We start from the raw sequence: 19,233 nt of genomic DNA, 5'->3' as shown, positions 1-19,233 counted from the left end.
TACCGCCCACCTGCACACCTGGCTCAGTGTCGGGCACAGGAGATGTCTCATGGAAGATGCTCACCTTCCTAACTGGAATTGCTTGTCCAGATTATTTTCTAACTCATCCTCTCCTGAGGAGCTGATGTCGCACTCCCTGCCCGAACAGCATTGTTCGTGGCTTCCTGCACAAACTGGCAGAGTGCCCGTAGTTAGAGGCACCTCAGAACAGCCCAGAACAGAAGCCTGCAGGGAGCAGTGTGGTGTGAGGGCCTCAGGACAGTCCCTCTTCCTGGCTTCATAAGTCACCCAATTCTGCCCTGGAGGTTGGGACCGAGAGATTCCATCCATTGCTGTCTGCTTCTAGGTGTCCCAAGCAGGTCCCAGGGCAGATGCTGGGGGCCACTAGGAATGGGAGTCCAGAGGGAACTCGTCCTTCCTCCAAGAAGGACAGAAGCAGTTTTGACGGAGGCAAGCAGTCTTGCCACAGTACATCCCTCACTCTGCATGTCAGTCGGTCATTCCTGTTCACATCCACAGAGATGGAGGGAGGAGAAGTTCAGGTGTGTTGTCTGAAACGCTTTTCACTGGAGGGAATACTAATTTGGGCTTCAATGCAAGTACACCTAGTAGATCTCTGCCCTATAAAAATTCCTTGGGCACCTGAACTGCATGTACAACCAGTTCTCCATTAGTGTGCATGCTCTTTAGGGATGACCAGAGGCTGCCTGGTACCCTGGAAGCATCGCGGGGCCCGTTTCCTGAGTGCTCAGAGTAAGGTTCAGATACTTGGCTTCCTTCCAAAGCAGGCTACTCCTTGGTCCCTTCTAAAGGAATGCTGTGCCTCTGAGCCCATGCCCGCCTGAGCACCACTGAGCACTACTGAGCACCACTGAGCACCACTGAGTCTTCCTGACTCAGCACCACTGAGCGCTCCTGAGTCTTCCCCTCGAAGCTCGAATTCCGTGTCTCATCTTGTTAGACCTCATCTCCCCGCTTACTCAGGACCCAACTTCACATTTTCAGTTCAGTTTAAGGAACTGTACTTCCTGATTGTTCTGATTTTGAAGTCAAACCCCACATCTTGTGCCTCTTGATTTAACGTTGTTAAGCCTTTGCCACCTGATCGTATTCTTACTTTGAGTCTGGTTCCTTCCTCTGTCCTAATTCCTGTAGGCTTGAGTGAAGTTCAAACGTAATCTCTATTTTCCACCTTGTCCTTGACCAGCGAGCGCTTTAATCCCCGCTCCTTCAGTCACTCTTGCTCACCCGGACCCAGCCTTCTAACACGGGGCGGTCTCTTGACAGACCTGAGGGCTCTCATCCAGACCCAGAGACTTAACTGTTATTTGCCCATGACCTTTTCTTTCTAATGGCCTAGAGTCACCTTTCCTTTATTCAGAGAATCCTCAGGGAGGTATTCTCGCCAAGACTATTAGTAATAATTCCTGGTATTTGAAAATAAGTATTATTTAAAATGTTTCTTAACAAGGGCAGATCTAGATGTTTTGGACCTTGAAGTTTGTACAGTTTTGTCCATCCAAAAAGAAACTGCAAAATTCATAAGTATGAAGTTGGGGACAGAGCCTTGGAGGGGGCCTGTGTCGGGGAGGGGTCTTGAAGCCAAAGCTTCATTTGTTCCATGGCTTATCTGCCACTTGTTTCTGCATATACTGGGCCATTTGATCTCCACAGGGTTTTGTGTATTAAAGATAATTGCATATTTTTCATATTTCCAGTTCCCTTCTCTTCTCCAGTTTCTTCCTGGAAATTTCCATAACCATGTATATTTGGTGAATTCAAAAACTACCCTGAGTGATTAACTGTATGTATTTTGTAGATGAGGGTGTTATTAATTTTTTTCTTTTTCAAATTTTTTAAATTGATTTTTTTAAAGATTTTATTTATTTATTTACTTGACAGAGACAGAGACAGAGAGAGCACAAGTAGGGGGAGCAGCAGAGGGAGAAGCAGGCTTCCCGCTGAGCAAGGAGCCCAAAGGCAGATGCTTAACCGACTAAACCACGCAGGCGCCCCTCAGATTTTTATTTAAATTCTAGTTAGTTAACATACAGTTCAAGATTGGTTTTGCGAATAGAATTCAGTGGTTCTTCACTTACGTACAACACCCAGTGCTCATCATAACAAGTACCCTCATTAATCCCCATCATCCATTCGGCCCATTCCCCACCCACATTCCTCCATCAACCCTCAGTTTGTTCTTTACAGTTAAGAGTCTCTTATGGTTTGTTTTCCTCTTGTAGGTGAGGAGTTAAAGGAGAAGGATGAATGGAAGGATTAAATGACAGTACTGCTTGGAATGTACCACTGTTACAGGAGCCTTAAGAGTACCAGCTCACTGAAACCCTATACAGTCCTATGATGTTTATGATTCCTCGTTCATAGAAGAGGAAACTGAGGCCCAGAGAAGTAACTTGCCAAGAGTGGTGTTAACTGTAGAACACAGTCTTCTGACACAGTCAGGCTCTAGACGCCCCCCTCTTTTATTAAGCCATGTCCCTCTCTTGGCTTAAGTCACATAAACAGGAGAGGAGAGATTGATTCTTATTTCAAAGCTCTTTGAACTACTCTGATACCTTAACTTTCAGTTTAGATTGATAGCTCTTCAGTGTGGGAGAAATTGAGAAATTAATAGCTAGCAACAATCATAATTTTTCTTTTTGAGGAGCTCTGTCTCTATGAGGCAGATATGGAGGGCGGTGATCTCTTTGGAAGGCAGTACGGAGGGAAGATGCTTAGGGGGACCCTGAAAGGTGGTAGAGGCAGCTGAGTATGGTGAACAGCACTGGCCTGGTGTCAGGATCCTTAGCTGCAGGTCCCAGCTCTTGTTTATGGGCAGCAGACCTCAGGCCTGCTTGATCCTAGTATCCCTGAGCCCAATAAAAAGAAGGGGATTAGGGGCACATGGGTGGCTCAGTCATTTGAGCATCCAGCCCTTAATTTCGGTACAGATTATGATCTCAGGGTTGTGAGATGGAGCCCTGCGTCAGTCTTCGGGCTGAGCGTGAAGCCTGCTTGCGATTCTCTCTCTTCTTCCCTCCACCCTCGGCACTTGCTCTCTCTCTGTCTCTCTCTCTCTCTGTCTCTCAAATAAATAAATAATAAAAAGAAGGGGATTAAACTAGATGTTTACAAAGACCCATAGAAATTTTAGAACCTGTGAATATTGACCATGTTTGTTATAAGCCGTTAAGTTTTAAATATCTATATTTGTTCATTTTATTCTGAATATAAACATGAGGTTTCTGGAGCAAAGGAAATTATTATTTAATTACAGCAAATAATTGTGCTGATTCGCATTTGTCCTAATTTGAATCCCTGAGGCAATGGATGAGATGAGTCAGATCAGATGTTGTCCTATATATACCCAAGTTCGTACTACTGGTAAAGAACTCTGAGAAAAAGGACAAAGAAAAGAAAAGAATCTGGATGTTTATCTAGGAGAAGGACAGCCACCTTCCTATTCCCCTCCATACACACATACCCCTTTGCTCTTTGGGAGGCATCCTGCATTCTTATTCTTACCCTTTAGAATATAAATATATCTTTCTAGGGGAAGATAAGACTAGCTTCTCCAGCTTTATAAACCAGGCAATGTCCTCATGGTCTCAAATTCCATTCTTCCCTTAAAATGTAAACATACACCTCCAAGGATGTAAATCTCTCTGGAGGTAATGTCTTCAGATGCTCTCTCACTACTGATTAGTCATAAATCAATTTCCAACGTTGGTTCTTCTAGTCTAGGTCTCAAGTTTTAGTAAAATTTGCTCAGAAAGCCCTAATGGTATAGATGCATAGAGGGTATGTGCTCTGGTAAGCGCTGTGAATTGTGCAAGACACTTGAATCTCAGATCTGTACCTCTGAAACAACTAATGCAATATATGTTAAGGGAAAAAAAAAAGAAGAAGAAGAAGGTAGCGGGAGGGGAAGAATGAAGCGGGGGAAATCGGAGGGGTAGACGAACCATGAGAGACGATGGACTCTGAAAAACAAACTGAGGGTTCTAGAGGGGAGGGGGGTGGGAGGATGGGTTAGCCTGGTGGTGGGTATTGAGGAGGGCACATTCTGCATGGAGCACTGGGTGTTATGCACAAACAATGAATCATGGAACACTTCATCTAAAACTAATGATGTAATGTATGGGGATTAACATAAGAATAAAAAAAAATAAAATAAAAGAATTAATCTTGCTAAAAAAAAAAAAAAGAAGTATTTTCTCTCTAGTGTCACAAAGCACAGATACAATTAGAGGGGAGAACCCCCTGCCTTCCAGGGCAGTGACTCTATGATGACTGGGTCATCTAAATGAGACTGTCACGGGTTTGTAAAAACACACATTACTTGGGATCTGCAGGACTGCCTGAACAAGAGTCTTGGGGACTGAAGCCTGGGCATCTTGGCATTTCTGCTTCGCTCCCCAGATGATTCTTATGTACCACAAATCCTCCCAGCTTGGGGATCCCTCAGCTTTTCTGCTGCTGGAGATACTTCATCTGATGCAGCTTTTGCTGATTCAGTCTGTGATTTTCAGGACTTCCCAATCATGTAAAGAAATTTAAGAGTCTTTCTGGGAGAGTTTGTAAGTGTCCTAGAAAAATGAATGCTGGTATTAGCAAGCTTTCTAGGGTGATGATGATTCTTTGAAGTCTGAAGATGATGGTGATGATAAAAAACATGCTGTTGTTAGGAAACTACCCTTTGAGTAAATGAGACTGAATTCGAAGCATATCAATAGTTACATAGGGGCGCCTGGGTGGCTCAGTCGTTAAGCGTCTGCCTTCAGCTCAGGTCATGATCCCAGGGTCCTGGGATCGAGCCCCGCATCGGGCTCCCTGCTCCGCGGGAAGCCTGCTTCTCCCTCTCCCACTCCCCCTGCTTGTATTTCCTCTCTTCGCTGTGTCTCTCTCTGTCAAATAAATAAATCTTTAAAAAATAATAAATAAAATCTTTAAAAAAAAATAGTTACATAGATTTCTGTTTTACAAAATATGCAATTAAAGATGTAAAAATGTGTTTTTCAAATAAAAAAAGCATATACATGATTTTAAAAAAACTATATTAAAAAAAGTATAGGCCAGCTCCATGACTAATCTTCATCCATTAGTAGAAATGCATCTATCAGTAGAAATACCTGTCTCTAATTAAGAAGGGAATACTTTTGAAGAAACTGGTAACGTTTTTCATTAAGGTCAACTTCATTTAGTACACTTAACATGGGCCAATTTATTTTAGTTCACTAATTATATGTCATCCCTGTTTCTACAGAAGGTATTTCAGTAGATAAAACTGAAATACCCTACTTTTTGTCTCAGTGCTTTAGAAAACTTTCTTTCTAATCTTGCTTTATAGTGTTTTGTTTTGGTCTCTCCCCTTTCCCCCTTTCAGCCTGAGATTTCTGAGCGGACAGGGAAAATGACCAGTGATCTGATTGATTTAATTCTGCTGGATTATTAAATCAAGTGTGCAAGTATTACCTTTGTGTCTGTTATGATCTGGGCATTGCACTAAGTCCACTTTGTTTTAAGACTTGATTATTTCTTTTAGAGCAGTTTTAGGTTCACAACAAAATTGAAAAGAAGATACAGAGATTTCTCATATATTCCCTGCCCCACACATGCATAGCCTCCCTTGTTATTCGCATCCCTCACCAGAGTGGTACATTTGTTATAACTGATGAACCTACTTTGACACATCATAATTACCCAGAGACTGTAGACCCTTAGGGTCACTGTTGGTGTACAATTTATGGGTGTGAACAAATGTACGATGACATCTATCATTATAGTATCATGCAGAGTATATTTATTGCCATAAAAATACTTCCTCTGTGCTCCGTTCATCTTTTTCCACTCAACCCCTGGAAACCTGTGATCTTTTTACTGTCTCCATAGTTTTGCCTCTTCTAGAATGTTATATAGTTGGGGTCATACAGCATGTAGACTGTTCAGATTGGCTTCTTTCATTTAGTAATATGCATTAAGGTTCCTCATATCTTTTCGTGGCTTTAGAGCTCATTTCTTCCTATCACTGAATAATATTTCATTGTCTGGATATACCAGTTTATCCATTCACCTACCAAAGTAGATCCTGGTTACTTCCAAGTTTGGGCAGTTATAGATAAAGTTGCTATAAACATCCATGTGCAGAATTTCGTGTGGGCCTATATTTTCAACTCTTTTGGGTAAATACCAAGAAGTGCTGTTGCTTGTTCAAATGGTAAGAGTATGTTTAGCTTTCTGAGAAACTGCCAACCTGTCTTCTAGAGTGGCTGTACCATTTGCTTTCCTGCCAGCAGCGAGTGATTGTTCCTGTTGCCCCACATCTTTACCAGCATTTGGTGTTGTCAATATTTTGGATTTTGGCCATTCTAACAGATATGTAGTGGTATCTTATTATTGCTATTTATTTATTATGTCTTATTATTGTTTTAACTTACATTTCCCTGATGACCTATGATGTGGAGCATATTTTAATATACTTATTTTCCATCTGTGTATCTTCTTTGGTGATGTGTCTGTTAAGATCTTTGGCTTATTTTTAAATCAGATTGATTGTTTTCTTACTGAATTTTAAGAGGTTTTTTAATTTGTATATTTTGGATAAACATCCTTTATCAGATGTTTCTTTTGCAAATATTTTTTTCTAGTCTGTGCCTTATCTTCTCATTGTCTTGATCCCACTGGTTTTTATAACGTAAAGGCCATTGCTCAGATCAGCAAGGTAAGTTTCCTAGAGGAAGCTAGGTGGGTTGAGGGGTCAATGAAAAGTAAAGTGGGAGCCATGAGTAATAAGCTACTTTTAAATTGTACTGAAGGAGTGGAGAAAGAAACATAAGTTTGTAACTAGAGGGTTAGGTGGTAGGGTTGAGGTAAATTTGTGGCTGGGAGAGGTTTGACAGTGTTTCTGGACTAAGAGAAGGGGGCCAGTGAAATTGGGGAAACTTCACAGCAGAGATGAGGCCTGACTGATACAGAAAGATTCCAGCAAAGACAGGAAGGAAGGATTGCTGGGACCCAGTTAGAGAGTTGAACTCAGGGTAAGAGGAGGGGCATTTTTTCCCTCTGGGATTGTGGGAGAGAAGTTAAGTGGGGGGGGGCACGGCGGGGAGTCATACGAACCTACTAATCTAGTTTTGTTTCTTCTAAAGAAGAATCAGGGCCATCAACTGATGGTGAGAGGCAAGCTTTGTGTACAGGGCATAGTGAAGATTTGGAACAACCTTTTTCAGGGGGCACAGAAGCCAACTAATGATAAGTAAAATAATAAATCCAGAGAGGATGAGACCAGTGCCTTTTTCAGTCATGCAAGTTTTAGCAGCCTGAAATTTCTGAGCGGACAGGGAAACTGATCAGTGATCCGATGGATTTAAGGCTGGGGTTTGTCATGTTGGGTGCGGCAGAGTGCAGCTGAAGTGATGAATTGTTTTTCTCAGGCAGAATGGGGAATGCAAGGGAAGCCAAGAGGGGGTGTGATAAAGTGAAAGAAAAGACAAGAACTGAGGGAGAATACAAGTTTCGATAGCTATGAAGAGCCTTGATAATCCTGAGAGAATTAGAAGAAATGTAAATTATAGGGAAGTAAAAGGACTGCAGAGCCGGAGAGTGTTTAAGAGATGGGGAGACTCATGTCAGGTCACTTACCTTGGGCAATCCCTGGAGTTACAAGGTGAAGGAAAGCATGTGATGAGATTAAGGAGAAAGATGAACAGGACTCAGAGAGGTCAAAGACTTAGATCCAGTATGATTAAGGATAGGGTGTACCTTTAACTGTAGATATAGTGAAATTATTCATTGACTGTAGTGAACCTTTCTGGGTGTGGAACCATGTGGGGAAATGTATTCAGTACGGCTGTCATTGCAGGCCTCCTCCCCCAACTACTGCTGGTGTTCTTCTCATTATGAGTGAATTTTGCCTTCATCTGGAGGCCGTCTCAGTGTCTGGTATTGGCTTCTGTCTTCCTTAAAATGTTTTCTTTGACCATCATTATTGATGTTTTTTTCCTGCTCAAAATGTAGTTGAGTCACTTTAATCTTTGCTGTGTTTTTCTATAATGTGTGAAGTTCGGTAGAAACACCATTCTGAAATTAATGCAGAAGAGGAAAGTTTATGGAGTTTATAAATTTTTTATTTACCCACAATTCTAGTTTAGTGGGGTGATTAGTACAGGTCAAAAGTTATTACAATAAAACTATGTAGCAAAAGTCTTTATCTTTAAGCCGGTACCCAAAATGATGCAAACCCACATAATTGAACGGTATCATATATTGTTACTAGGCTAGGCTCAATCCATTTTGCTGTATCAGGAACAGAGCTCGTCCCAGGGTGATGCAAGCATTGGAGGAGAGTATATACTGGCATTTAGTACAAAGCATCTCAAAGATGTGACAATATCCAACAGGAGTGGAGAAGTAGTCACATTATGCATGCAGAGTATACACGTGACAGTGTTTCAACTGTGGGGAATAGATGAGCCATAAGCTCTGGGGACATCTATTTATCCTTTCAATCGTCAAGGTCTTATTGAGTACCTGTAAAGTGCTAAACATTGTGTTAGGTACCACAGATAAAAAATGAGTTTGGAGGTTTATAGTCTATTGAGAGAGACACACATGTTAACATGTAACTCTAAGTGTGATACATGCCATAATAAAGAGAGGTAAAATTGTTTTAATAGGAGACTTCTGGTATAAATGTGGCTATCCAGACTTAGCATTTTCCCATTCTTTTTCTGAAAGTCTTCTAAGGACAACAAGGAAAACAGACAACAAAAATGTAAACTCAAATTTCAATCCTACCAAGGGACATATACTAAAATATTGCTCAGGGCCGCTCAAAGCTGTCAGTATAATGCAGGAACTCCACAGGAGGCAGGGGAGAGAAATGCAAGAAACAGCCCAGCAATAGCGCATCTAAAGAATTAATACAAATACACTTAGTGAAGAAGGGAACTTCTGGAGATGGAATAGTGATAACCACTCTCTGCTCTAGCCAGGAGGCAACAGGAGCCCTACTGGACTTGCTCTGATTCACAGAAGTGATGTGGAATGCACAGGAAAGTACTCAAAAAGTCATATTTGCAGAGCTGTGTGTGTGTGTGTAAAGAGAGATGAGAAGAAAAGTTTGGCTTGTGGGGAAAAAAAAAAAAAAAACTTGCCTAGAATCCTATCCTCCCTTGTAATAGAAAACTGACAAAGAGCTAGTCCTGGAAAACCTAACTCTTACACGTTTAAGAAATGAACTAGCATAGCAGCTAAAAAAGGTGTCCTACAAAAAGAAAAAAAAAAGATTCCAGTAAAATATGAACAAGGTACCATATAAATATATAACATAAAAATAAGATTCCATAAGAAAAGAGAGAAAAAAATCCAGTAAAATATAAATGACACGAGAAAAATCAACCACATCCATTTCTGATAAAAACTCACATCCAATCAGGAGCAGAAGAACATTGTTTCAATGTGATAAAGGGCAATCTATAAAAAACTTACAGCTAGAATTGTACTTACAGTGAGAGACTAAATTCTCTTCTCCTAAGATCAGGGATTAAGCAAGGAGGTTTGTTCTCATCACTCCAATTCACCATTGTACGGGAAGTTCTAGACAGTGCAAGAAAGAACAAAAAAGAAATAAAAGACATTCAGACTGCAAATGAAGAGGTAAACTTTTTCTTTTTAGTTGTGACAGTCCATGTAGGAAATCAGATGGAATCTATAAAAAAGTGACTAAAACTGGTGAAATGAGCTTAGCAAAGTTGCAAGCATACAAAATCAGTATGTATAAATCAACTGTTTCTACATAGTTGCAGCAAACAATTAAAAACTAAAATTAAAAAAAATACTATTTACAATAGCATTAAAAGATGTGAAATATTATAGGAAATATAGTCAATAAAAAATAAAAGAATATGTGAAATACTTAGGGACAAATTTAACAAAAAAATACACAAGACCTGTAGACTGGAAACTATAAATCATTGCTGAAAAAATTACATGAAATGAGTAAGCGGAGAGATGACCTATGTTCATGGGCTTGAAGATTCAATATTACTAAGATGTCATTCTCCCCAACTGGCCTACAGACTTAACCCAACCTCAGTCAAAGTTCAAGCAAGATTTTTTTTGGTAGAAATTGCCAACATTCTGGGGCGCCTGGGTGGCTCAGTCGGTTAAGCGACTGCCTTCGGCTCAGGTCATGATCCTGGAGTCCCTGGATCGAGTCCCGCATCGGGCTCCCTGCTTGGCGGGGAGTCTGCTTCTCCCTCTGACCCTCCCCCCTCTCATGTGCTTGCTCTCTCTCATTCTCTCTCTCTCAAATAAATAAATAAAATCTTTAAAAAAAAAAAAAAAGAAATTGCCAACATTCTAAAATTCATATAGAGTGCCAACAGTAGTCAAAATAACATTGAAATAGAACAGTTGGTGGACCGACACTACCTAATGTCAAGACTTATTATAAACCTACAGTAATCAAGACAGTGTGATGTTGGTGTAAAAAAGAGACATAGAGAGCAGTGGAATAGAGAGTCCAGAAATAGACTCACACATATATATTCAGTTGTTTTTCAGTAAAGAGACCAATACATTTCAATGGGAGGAAGAATAACCTTTCAACAAATGTTACCAAAATACTTGGATAGCCATATATCCCCCAAAATAATGAACCTTGACTCTTACCTCAGTACTGAAATTATCTTGAAATGGACTATAAGCTTAAATGTAAAAGCTAAAACTATAAACCTTCTGGAATAAAATGTAGGAAGACATTTCAGTGACCTAGGGCTTCGCAAAGATTTCTTAAATATGATACAAAAAGCAGCTCTAAAAAAAGTTTTGAAAAATTGGATTTCTTTAAAATTAAAAAACTTTTGCTTTTCAAAGTACACAATTAAGAAATTGAAAAGGCAAGCCACTGACTGGGAGAAAATGTTTATAAAAACAATATCTGACACTAGACATGTATCTAGAATATGTAAAAAATTTTAGAAACTCAGTAAGAAGACAAACAACATAATTAAAAAATAGGCAGTTATTTGAACAGATACTTCACCAAGCAAATACACATATGAACATAAGCATATGTCTACACAAAAAACTTGTATGCTCATATTAGTTTTGTTTATAATAGCCAAAAACTGAAAGCCACCTAAATGACCATTAATAAGTGAAAGGACAAATTATGGTCTGGCTAATCAGTGGAATACTACTCATCAATAGAAAGGAATGAACTGTTGATTGACATAGCAACATGGTTTAATTTCAGAATAATTCTTCCTAGTGAAAGAAACCAGAAAAGAATTTCATACTATATGATTCCACGTAATAGAAAATTCTAGAAAATGAAATTCTAGAAAATTCTAGAAATTCTGGAAAATTCTCATAATGAGAGAAAGATCGGGGGGTAGGAAGGAGTGTAGAGAGGGATTGCAAAGGAGCACAAGGATACTTTTGGGGATGATCAATATGGTCATTATCTTGATTATTACGATGACTTTATACATGTCAAATCTTATCAAACTGTACACTTGAGTTATGTGCAATGAACTGTATGTCAATTATATCTCAGTACAGCTGGAAATGTAAAAAAAGAAATGTTGACACAGATCAGAAGGAAATTTTATAGACACATCTGGAAACAAGTTTTTACTTAGTAAAACAATGTTATTTTTATGAAGGAAGACCTCAAAGAAGAAATATAAGAACTTAGGAAGAGATGTTGAAATAGCAAGAGACAATGAAAATGAAACATGATTTGGTAGAACTCAAGGAAGAAATAGAAAAAATAAATCATACAACTGGAAAGAATACAAAGGCAGATTATCACTCTGATAAACCCAGTGGGGATATAGAGCAGGAGTCAGCTATTACCCATTGACCAAATCTAGCCCACTACCTATTCATGTATGGCCCTTAAGCTAAAAATGATTTTTACATTATTGGATAATTGAAAAAAGAAGAATATGTAACAGGGACTGTATGTGGTCTACAAAGTCTAAAATATTTGCTGTCTAGATCTTCACAGAAAAAGTTTGCTATCTATCCCCTGCTATAGAGGATAAAAAGCAAATAAAATGAATAGAAATTAGGAAGGACTTCTTATAATTACAAAGAAAATGATAATAGAAGTAGGAAAAGGAGATTCAGTGTTTGCATAATTGGAACATTGAAAGAAAAAGTAAGGGAAGAACACATTTTTAAAGATAAGTGGTCCATATATACAATGGAATATTATTCAGCCATCAGAAAGGATGAATACCCAACTTTTACATCAACATGGATGGGACTGGAGGAGATTATGCTAAGTGAAATAAGTCAAGCAGAGGAAGTCAATTATCATATGGTTGCACTTATTTGTGGAACATAAGGAATAACATGGAGGACATTAGGAGAAGGAAGGGAAAAATGAAGGGGGGGAAGTCAGAGGGAGAGATGAACCATGAGAGACTATGGACTCTGAGAAACAAACTGAGGGTGTTAGAGGGGAGGGGGGTGGGGGGATGGGTTAGCCCAGTGATGGGTATTAAGGAGGGCACGTACTGTATGGAGCACTGGGTGTTATACGAAATCACTACATCAGAAACTAACGATGTATGGTGACTAACATAACGTAATAAAATAAAATTTAAAAAATAAAGTTATAAATCAGGAAAACTTTGAATTAAAAACAAAAAGTTTTGAAGCTACATATTTGAAACAGTACACTGCATGTTTAGCATAAACTATCCCAAGAATAATCAACCATAAGACATATACTAGAAACGTTACTCAACTGTACAGAAAAAGGTAAAATGTTTTGATGCGTAGGCATAAAGATCAAATCACTTATAGAGACAAAAAAAATCAGATTGGCTTCAAATTTTCTACAGAAAACTTTGCTCAGGTGATAGTAAAGTAAGAACTATAAGACCTTCAAGGAAAGGAGGTATAAACCAAGAATTTTATATTCACCACAACACCCCTCAAATAAAAAGCCTACAAACAAATAGTTTTGAAAACAGGAAAAAAACCCAGAAATCCCTTTTAGAGGAAAACAAGATCAAACTTCAGCCAGCCAAGAGATACCTGAAAATTCTACAGCAAAAAAACTGGAAATAGGCACTGACTATATTTAACTATAGGCTATAGGCTATAACTATAGTTAAACTATAGCCTAAACCATATGTAACCTTAGGTACCAAACTGAATATAAATTCCCTGGCAACGTAGAAATAATTCAACTAACAAAAAAAGAAGTCACGGATGAGAGAAGGTGAAAGGTAATGTGTTTGCCTCATTTATAAAGAGATCAAGAGGTATCATTGAAGCAATTTAAGCATACTTTTTAGTACTGATGTAAATGTGGAGAAAGAGAATACCAGTAAATGCCGGACAGTGGAAGAAAAGAAGGTAGAGAAAAATTTTGTCATCATCCAGAGTAGGAAACTTACAGATATTGTCTAAAGATGGAAAGAACTAAGAATAAGGGTTTTATAAAATTATCATTGTAATGGTAGCCCCTCGGGGGAAAAGAAAAACCCTGTATAATATCAGAAGAGGTACCCACACAAAACAAAATGGACTGTATCATTAAAAACTTAAGAGAAATTATAAAAACAAAATAAATAATATGACAGCTAATACCAACCACGTATATGGTATCAACAAATGCAAATGGCCTAAACCTTACCTTAATAAAGAACAAGGAACTTGAGGTAGCATCACAAGGCAAACCTCGATCCTGTGCTGTTCAGAAGACACCCATCTAAAATGGCAATTCATAAAGATTGAACGTGATTTCAAACAAATGTACAAAAATCAAATAGGGGTCCAGCCTAACATTAATTTGGAATTCAAGGGAAAAAACATTAAATGTGCAAGGAAGGGCATTAAATTAGGCTAAAGCCTTCAGTTTATAATAAAGATGTATCCATTATGAATCTCTCATATCAGCTAACGTTGAGTTCCATAAAGCAAAAACCTACAAATGATACATGGAAAAAGAGTCAATCATGCTGGTAATAGGAAACTTTAATTGGCCCTCAACCTAGGAATATCTAAACAGCCAATAATATATAATAATAATGTATATATAATTGATATATACTCTCTACTCTCAAAATAGAGAATGTCTTTTTTATCACTGCTCTTGAAATATTCATAAGGATGACTGTATGCTGAACCACCAAAAAGCCTGATGGAGACAATGTGACAGTGTCTATCCAAATTACAAATGCATATACCTTTTGAACCAGAAATTGCACTTTTAAAAATTGATTATATAGACATACACAAATACAAAATTACTTATTTACAAAATTACCTATTTTACATGTCATTACAAAATACTTTGTAGAGTAAAATATTGAGAAGACCTAAATGTTTATCAGCAGGTCTGGTTAAATAAATTTTTGTACAACAATACATTAGAATATGATGCATCTGTAAAAGGAAATGAAGTTTTTTTAAGTACTAATAAAGATCTCTAGGATGTATCCTTAGTGTAAAAGCAAGATGCAGACTGCATGTATAATATACTACCATTTTTCCCTACCTCAAAAAAGGTGGGAAAAACTTACTTATATATGCTTCTGTATGAGATTAAAACAGTATCTCTGGAAAGATAAATGGAAAAATAATAGCAGTGGAATGTGAACTGGACAAATGAAGAATGGAGTAGTAAGGAGACTTTTAAAAATATACTTTTAAAAATGTGTATTCCAGGGCACCTGGGTGGCTCAGATGGTTAAGTGTCTGCCTTCGGCTCAGGTCATGATCTCAGGGTCCTGGGATCGAACCCCACGTCAGGCTCCCTGCTCAGCAGGAGGCCTGCTTCTCTCTCTCTCTCTCTCTACTACTCCCCCCTGCTTGTACTCTCTCACTCTCTCTGTCAAATAAATAAATAAAATCTTAAAAAAAAATGTGTATTCCATGTGAATATATTATCTGCATAAACATCTAAAAAGGAACAGTGCTATGGGGTTATAGAAGATAAAGAAATTAATTTTCCTTTGGGGGTTTGGGGGAAGGGAAGAAAGCAAGAAAAACAAGATTATAGAAAATAGTTCAATCAAGAGATGATAAAAACCTTAAAACAATATGGTGACACAAGGCTAGGGAAAATCTTGAATTTGAAAGAGATTTAAGTGGAGAAACCCACACGTTCATCACTGATTAGGTGGAGAGGGTTGAGGGTGATGTTGGACCAAAGCTAACCTAGCTTTGGTGTCTGGGTGTTTGGTGATGTCACTAGTCAGGAGAGGGAATGCATTAGGAAATCCTGGTTGAAGGCGGGTACAGCTATAGAAGCGAAATAATTGTTTTGAAAAGGTTGTCTTGAAAGATACCTGCATTTTATAGGACGTTCCAAGAGGCATTTGGGTCTCAGAACAGAGGAAAAGGCACCATTTCAAAATCTATGCAGGCCATCCACATTGGAAAAGTTCTCAGCAGAGAGCAGAACCAACCCTTAATCAGTTGGGACTTCAGTTTTTGGGGTAGGGTACTTACAAGAGGAAAGTAAATTTTATGTCCTAGAGAATCTGGTCGCTGAGCTGGTTACGGCATGGGTGTTTGTGACGCAGTAAATATGATCGGGTGTACTATCATAAAGGAGGTCCAGGCAGACCCCTAACCAGGCTCGCATCCCAAGGGGAATGAACCTGAGTCTGGGGTACAGGGCCTGTATTACTCTTTATCCTCTCTCGGTGTACTTCATTAACATCTCATCATTTTAAATGTGAACATCATCACATCAAAGTATTAGTTTAAAAGGTACTTCTTTTCCAGGGAGAGCAAATGCTTCCTCTCTCTCTTGCTGTGCCTGTGAGCAGAAGCATCATCCAGGTATTAGGCATACCGCTGAGGCCAGTCTACCCTCAAGAGTCCCTTGAAGCTCCGGCCCCGATTCATTCCAGATGCTGGGACCTGCAAGTGGGGAACAAAGGGTCTCCAGAAAAAACAGACAGGGGCTGTGGAGGCATGTTTGATACAGCAGTTCCTGAAATTGCTCATCAGACATCTGATCTATAATGCTTTGACAAACCATTGCATTCTTTTATGTTACCCACTCACCACTCATCAGAACATTGTTGCAGTATATCTAAACTACAAGGGACCCCTTAAACAATTACCAGTGAGGGTGTGCAACCTTGAAACTCCTTTAAGAAATGAAGATTATTGGATTATTGTAATATTCCAGTTGAAAGTTATTTTTACTTACATTTATCTAATGATTTTTTTCCATAAAAGCCTCAGTTTATACCAACAAGTAGGATCACTGAATTCACTACTACCTGCCAAACTTCAGCATCTAAGGTGAGTAATTAAAGTAGGATTTAGCCATTTGTGTCGTGTTTCCCATATGAAGGGTAAGACTTTATCAAGGGCCAAATGTCACCATGGTTAATGAGGTTCAGAGAGTGAAGCACTGACACATATTTTTAACTGCCATTATTTTTTTGTCTTATTAGAGTGATACATGTTTATTAGGAAAAACTTAGAAAATAAAGTAAGAGATAAATAAGAAAATTTAAATCACTCATTTTACACTCTGGAAATGACCATTTTATCTTTATTTTTTTAAATTTTATTATGTTAGTCACCATACATTACATAATGTTGACCATTTTAAATATTTTAATGTATTTTCCATATTTTCTATGGTTATATATGTGTATATGTATATACATAATCATATATATAGAAAGAGACATTGACTGATTCAGTCTATGGATTTATATTTGCCTAGAAATATGTTGTATATGTAATTCCTACATTGTTTCTTGTGTTTCCTATATGTCCTATTATATTCCTCCAATGTCTGTTATTATCTAAAATTTAAATTTTAGAGAGAATATTATTTGACCTTTAGGGCTTTTCAGTTATACCAATCACACATGAACATGTGTGCACACACACAGAAAACTCTGCAATTTTAGTTATTCTTATTTCTTAACGGGCAGATGATAGGCTTGATATACCCCATCCAACCTTTAGCCAGGTTATTGACATATATGCACCAGGTTATTGACATACAGGAACCAAAAGTATGTAAACCTCTGTTGGGAGGAAGTCAGAAAGCATACTATGTTCTGTCTGTAGTCTTCTGCATCCTCAGAATCAGAAGATTTCTTGGCTCAGGCCTCCTCTGCTGAACCAAATTCATGAATGAGCTATTACAGTGGTATATATTTGCTAAAGCCTATTTTCCACACTGCTCCTTTTTAAAGTTTTTTTTAGTAATAAGTATCGCCTAATGTCATAAGGTTTTGAGGGAAATGATAATTATAAATAAGCTGGCTCCCCCAAAATGAAAACATGTTCTTTGTTATTCCAGGAAAATACAAAAACTCAGAAAGTCAGGCCTTGGGGCGATAACTTGAAGCAGGAATCTCTTGCCTCCTTTGAGCTTTCTGTCAGCCACAGAGGCTGGAAGAGAAACCCAGAAGGGACAGACTCTGATGTAGAGTGTATTGCAGAGGATAAAATTATGAAGTCTCCACAGAAGAAAGCGAAGCCTCGACAGCGCAGACGTCTAGCCGCCCTGCCGGAAAATGTCAGCCTAGCCCAGCGGTCCCAGGTGTTTTTCTTCTCTTATCCACAGAATGTATAGTCATTCACTTATTCTGGAAATAGCACTGGGCAAAGGTTTTGCTTCATTTTCACGTTTTTAAAGCACTCCAATTATAGCATGCTCATTGTCATCTGAGTTTCCAGGACAAGGTCCCAATTTCTATTTTTTCTTCTCTATTCTCTTTTGGAGGAAACGTCAGAAGGTTAATATCAGCACATCAGTGCAGTGTGTGATGCTCAACCAACTGACGGGCCCCAAAGAACGCCTGCATGGGAAAAGAATTTAAAATCTGTATTTAAGAGAAACATATTCGTATAGGATGAGCCTGTAATCTTGAGGATTCTGCATTCAACATTATAGCAAAAATGCTTAGCCAAATTTTACAATAGGTACTTACCCCAGTAGTCGAGGTTCAGGGAAAATGGGATATAATCTTTGTTAATACAGTTAAGTGGTGAGACTGATTTTAACAAATGTACCACCCCACAATTTCCAAATGAGTTTGTTTCTTTTAAAAGAATCACTGCACTCCCATTCTTACAATATTATTCTTATTTGATTCCTTTTGGAGAACTTGCTCTCAGATTTAGCATATAATAATAAGAAAACCTACAGTTCAGTGGTCATTTACCCCGTGCCAGATTCAGTGGTAGGTGATAACAGACAATATTTCACCACCATTTAAAATCTTGTATAAGCTGAAATGCATTGCCTAGTTTATCTGCCTTGTTCATCAAATTTGATTTCTAATGCCTTTTTACTGTTTCCCCAAATGAAATTTACCCTTAAAGGGTAGAGATGGGCCACCAGAGAAAATATTCAAATAAATTGCCATAGGCTCTGAAAGCAGTAAACTAATTTGGTCAGCAAATATCTACAGAACTTTGCCCTGTGTAAAGTTACTGTGTTAAGCATTGTGGAAGACAAGGTATTTTAGGCATGGTTCTTTCCAAAGGAATTATTCTGAACAATTGTTACACTGCAGAAATATCTCACGCGTTCTTTTGTAAAATCTTTGGCAAATGGTGTATAGACTCTTCTAGAAAATCTTTAGTGACAAAAACTTATTACCTCCTAAGGTAGCCTTTCTCATTCTATTTTTGGGTAGCTCATTCTCTTAAAATATTTGAAGTTCAGTTCCCTATAATTTTGAAGTTTGGGCCCTAAATCTTTCTTCAAGACTATAGGAAAAAAAACTGTCTACAATCAACAGAATTATTTGCCATAATTACTTTGACTTACAAGTCAAAGTTCATATATTCAGAAGATATTTATTTAATCTTTGCTGTGTCTAAAGTACTGCATGTATATAATATAAAAGGTAGTTATATCATTTTAGAGTCCTATCTCCTTTAAGCCTGATTTCCACTCATTAACTGGGCAATTTCAAGAGTTGGGATTTGTTGACATATTTTATGAGTAGGTTGTATGCTCTAAAAACATAAAAGTGATTGAGAAGTTGAAGTGTGCCCAGGTGTTAAAATAACACATTTTAGACTTTAACTATAATGATTCACTTAGTGTGGGGGGTGTGTGTGTGTGTGTATGTGTGTGTGTGTGTATAAAATCATCTATTATGTGCCACTCAGTATGCTAGCCAACTACGGGGGATTTAACTGTGAGCAAACCCACATAGAGTCCCTACTTGCATTAAACTTCCACAGAGAGAGACAATCCAATAATTA

General features: G+C 38.2%; 1 protein-coding gene across 1 annotated transcript in view; it reads left to right on the top strand.

Moving 5' to 3' along the window:
* Positions 1 to 19,233, top strand: part of MORC1 (MORC family CW-type zinc finger 1) — a 170,298-nt gene that overhangs the window by 108,162 nt on the left and 42,903 nt on the right. The window contains exons 18-19 of the mRNA XM_021692684.1: positions 16,225 to 16,290; positions 17,312 to 17,581. Coding sequence (XP_021548359.1) covers positions 16,225 to 16,290; positions 17,312 to 17,581 — 336 coding nt within the window. The remainder of the gene's footprint in view (positions 1 to 16,224; positions 16,291 to 17,311; positions 17,582 to 19,233) is intronic.

This window comes from Neomonachus schauinslandi, chromosome 1 (assembly GCF_002201575.2).
Source record: "Neomonachus schauinslandi chromosome 1, ASM220157v2, whole genome shotgun sequence".
Classification (NCBI taxonomy): Eukaryota; Metazoa; Chordata; class Mammalia; order Carnivora; family Phocidae; genus Neomonachus; species Neomonachus schauinslandi.
This window is presented reverse-complemented; position numbering and strand designations above follow the sequence as displayed.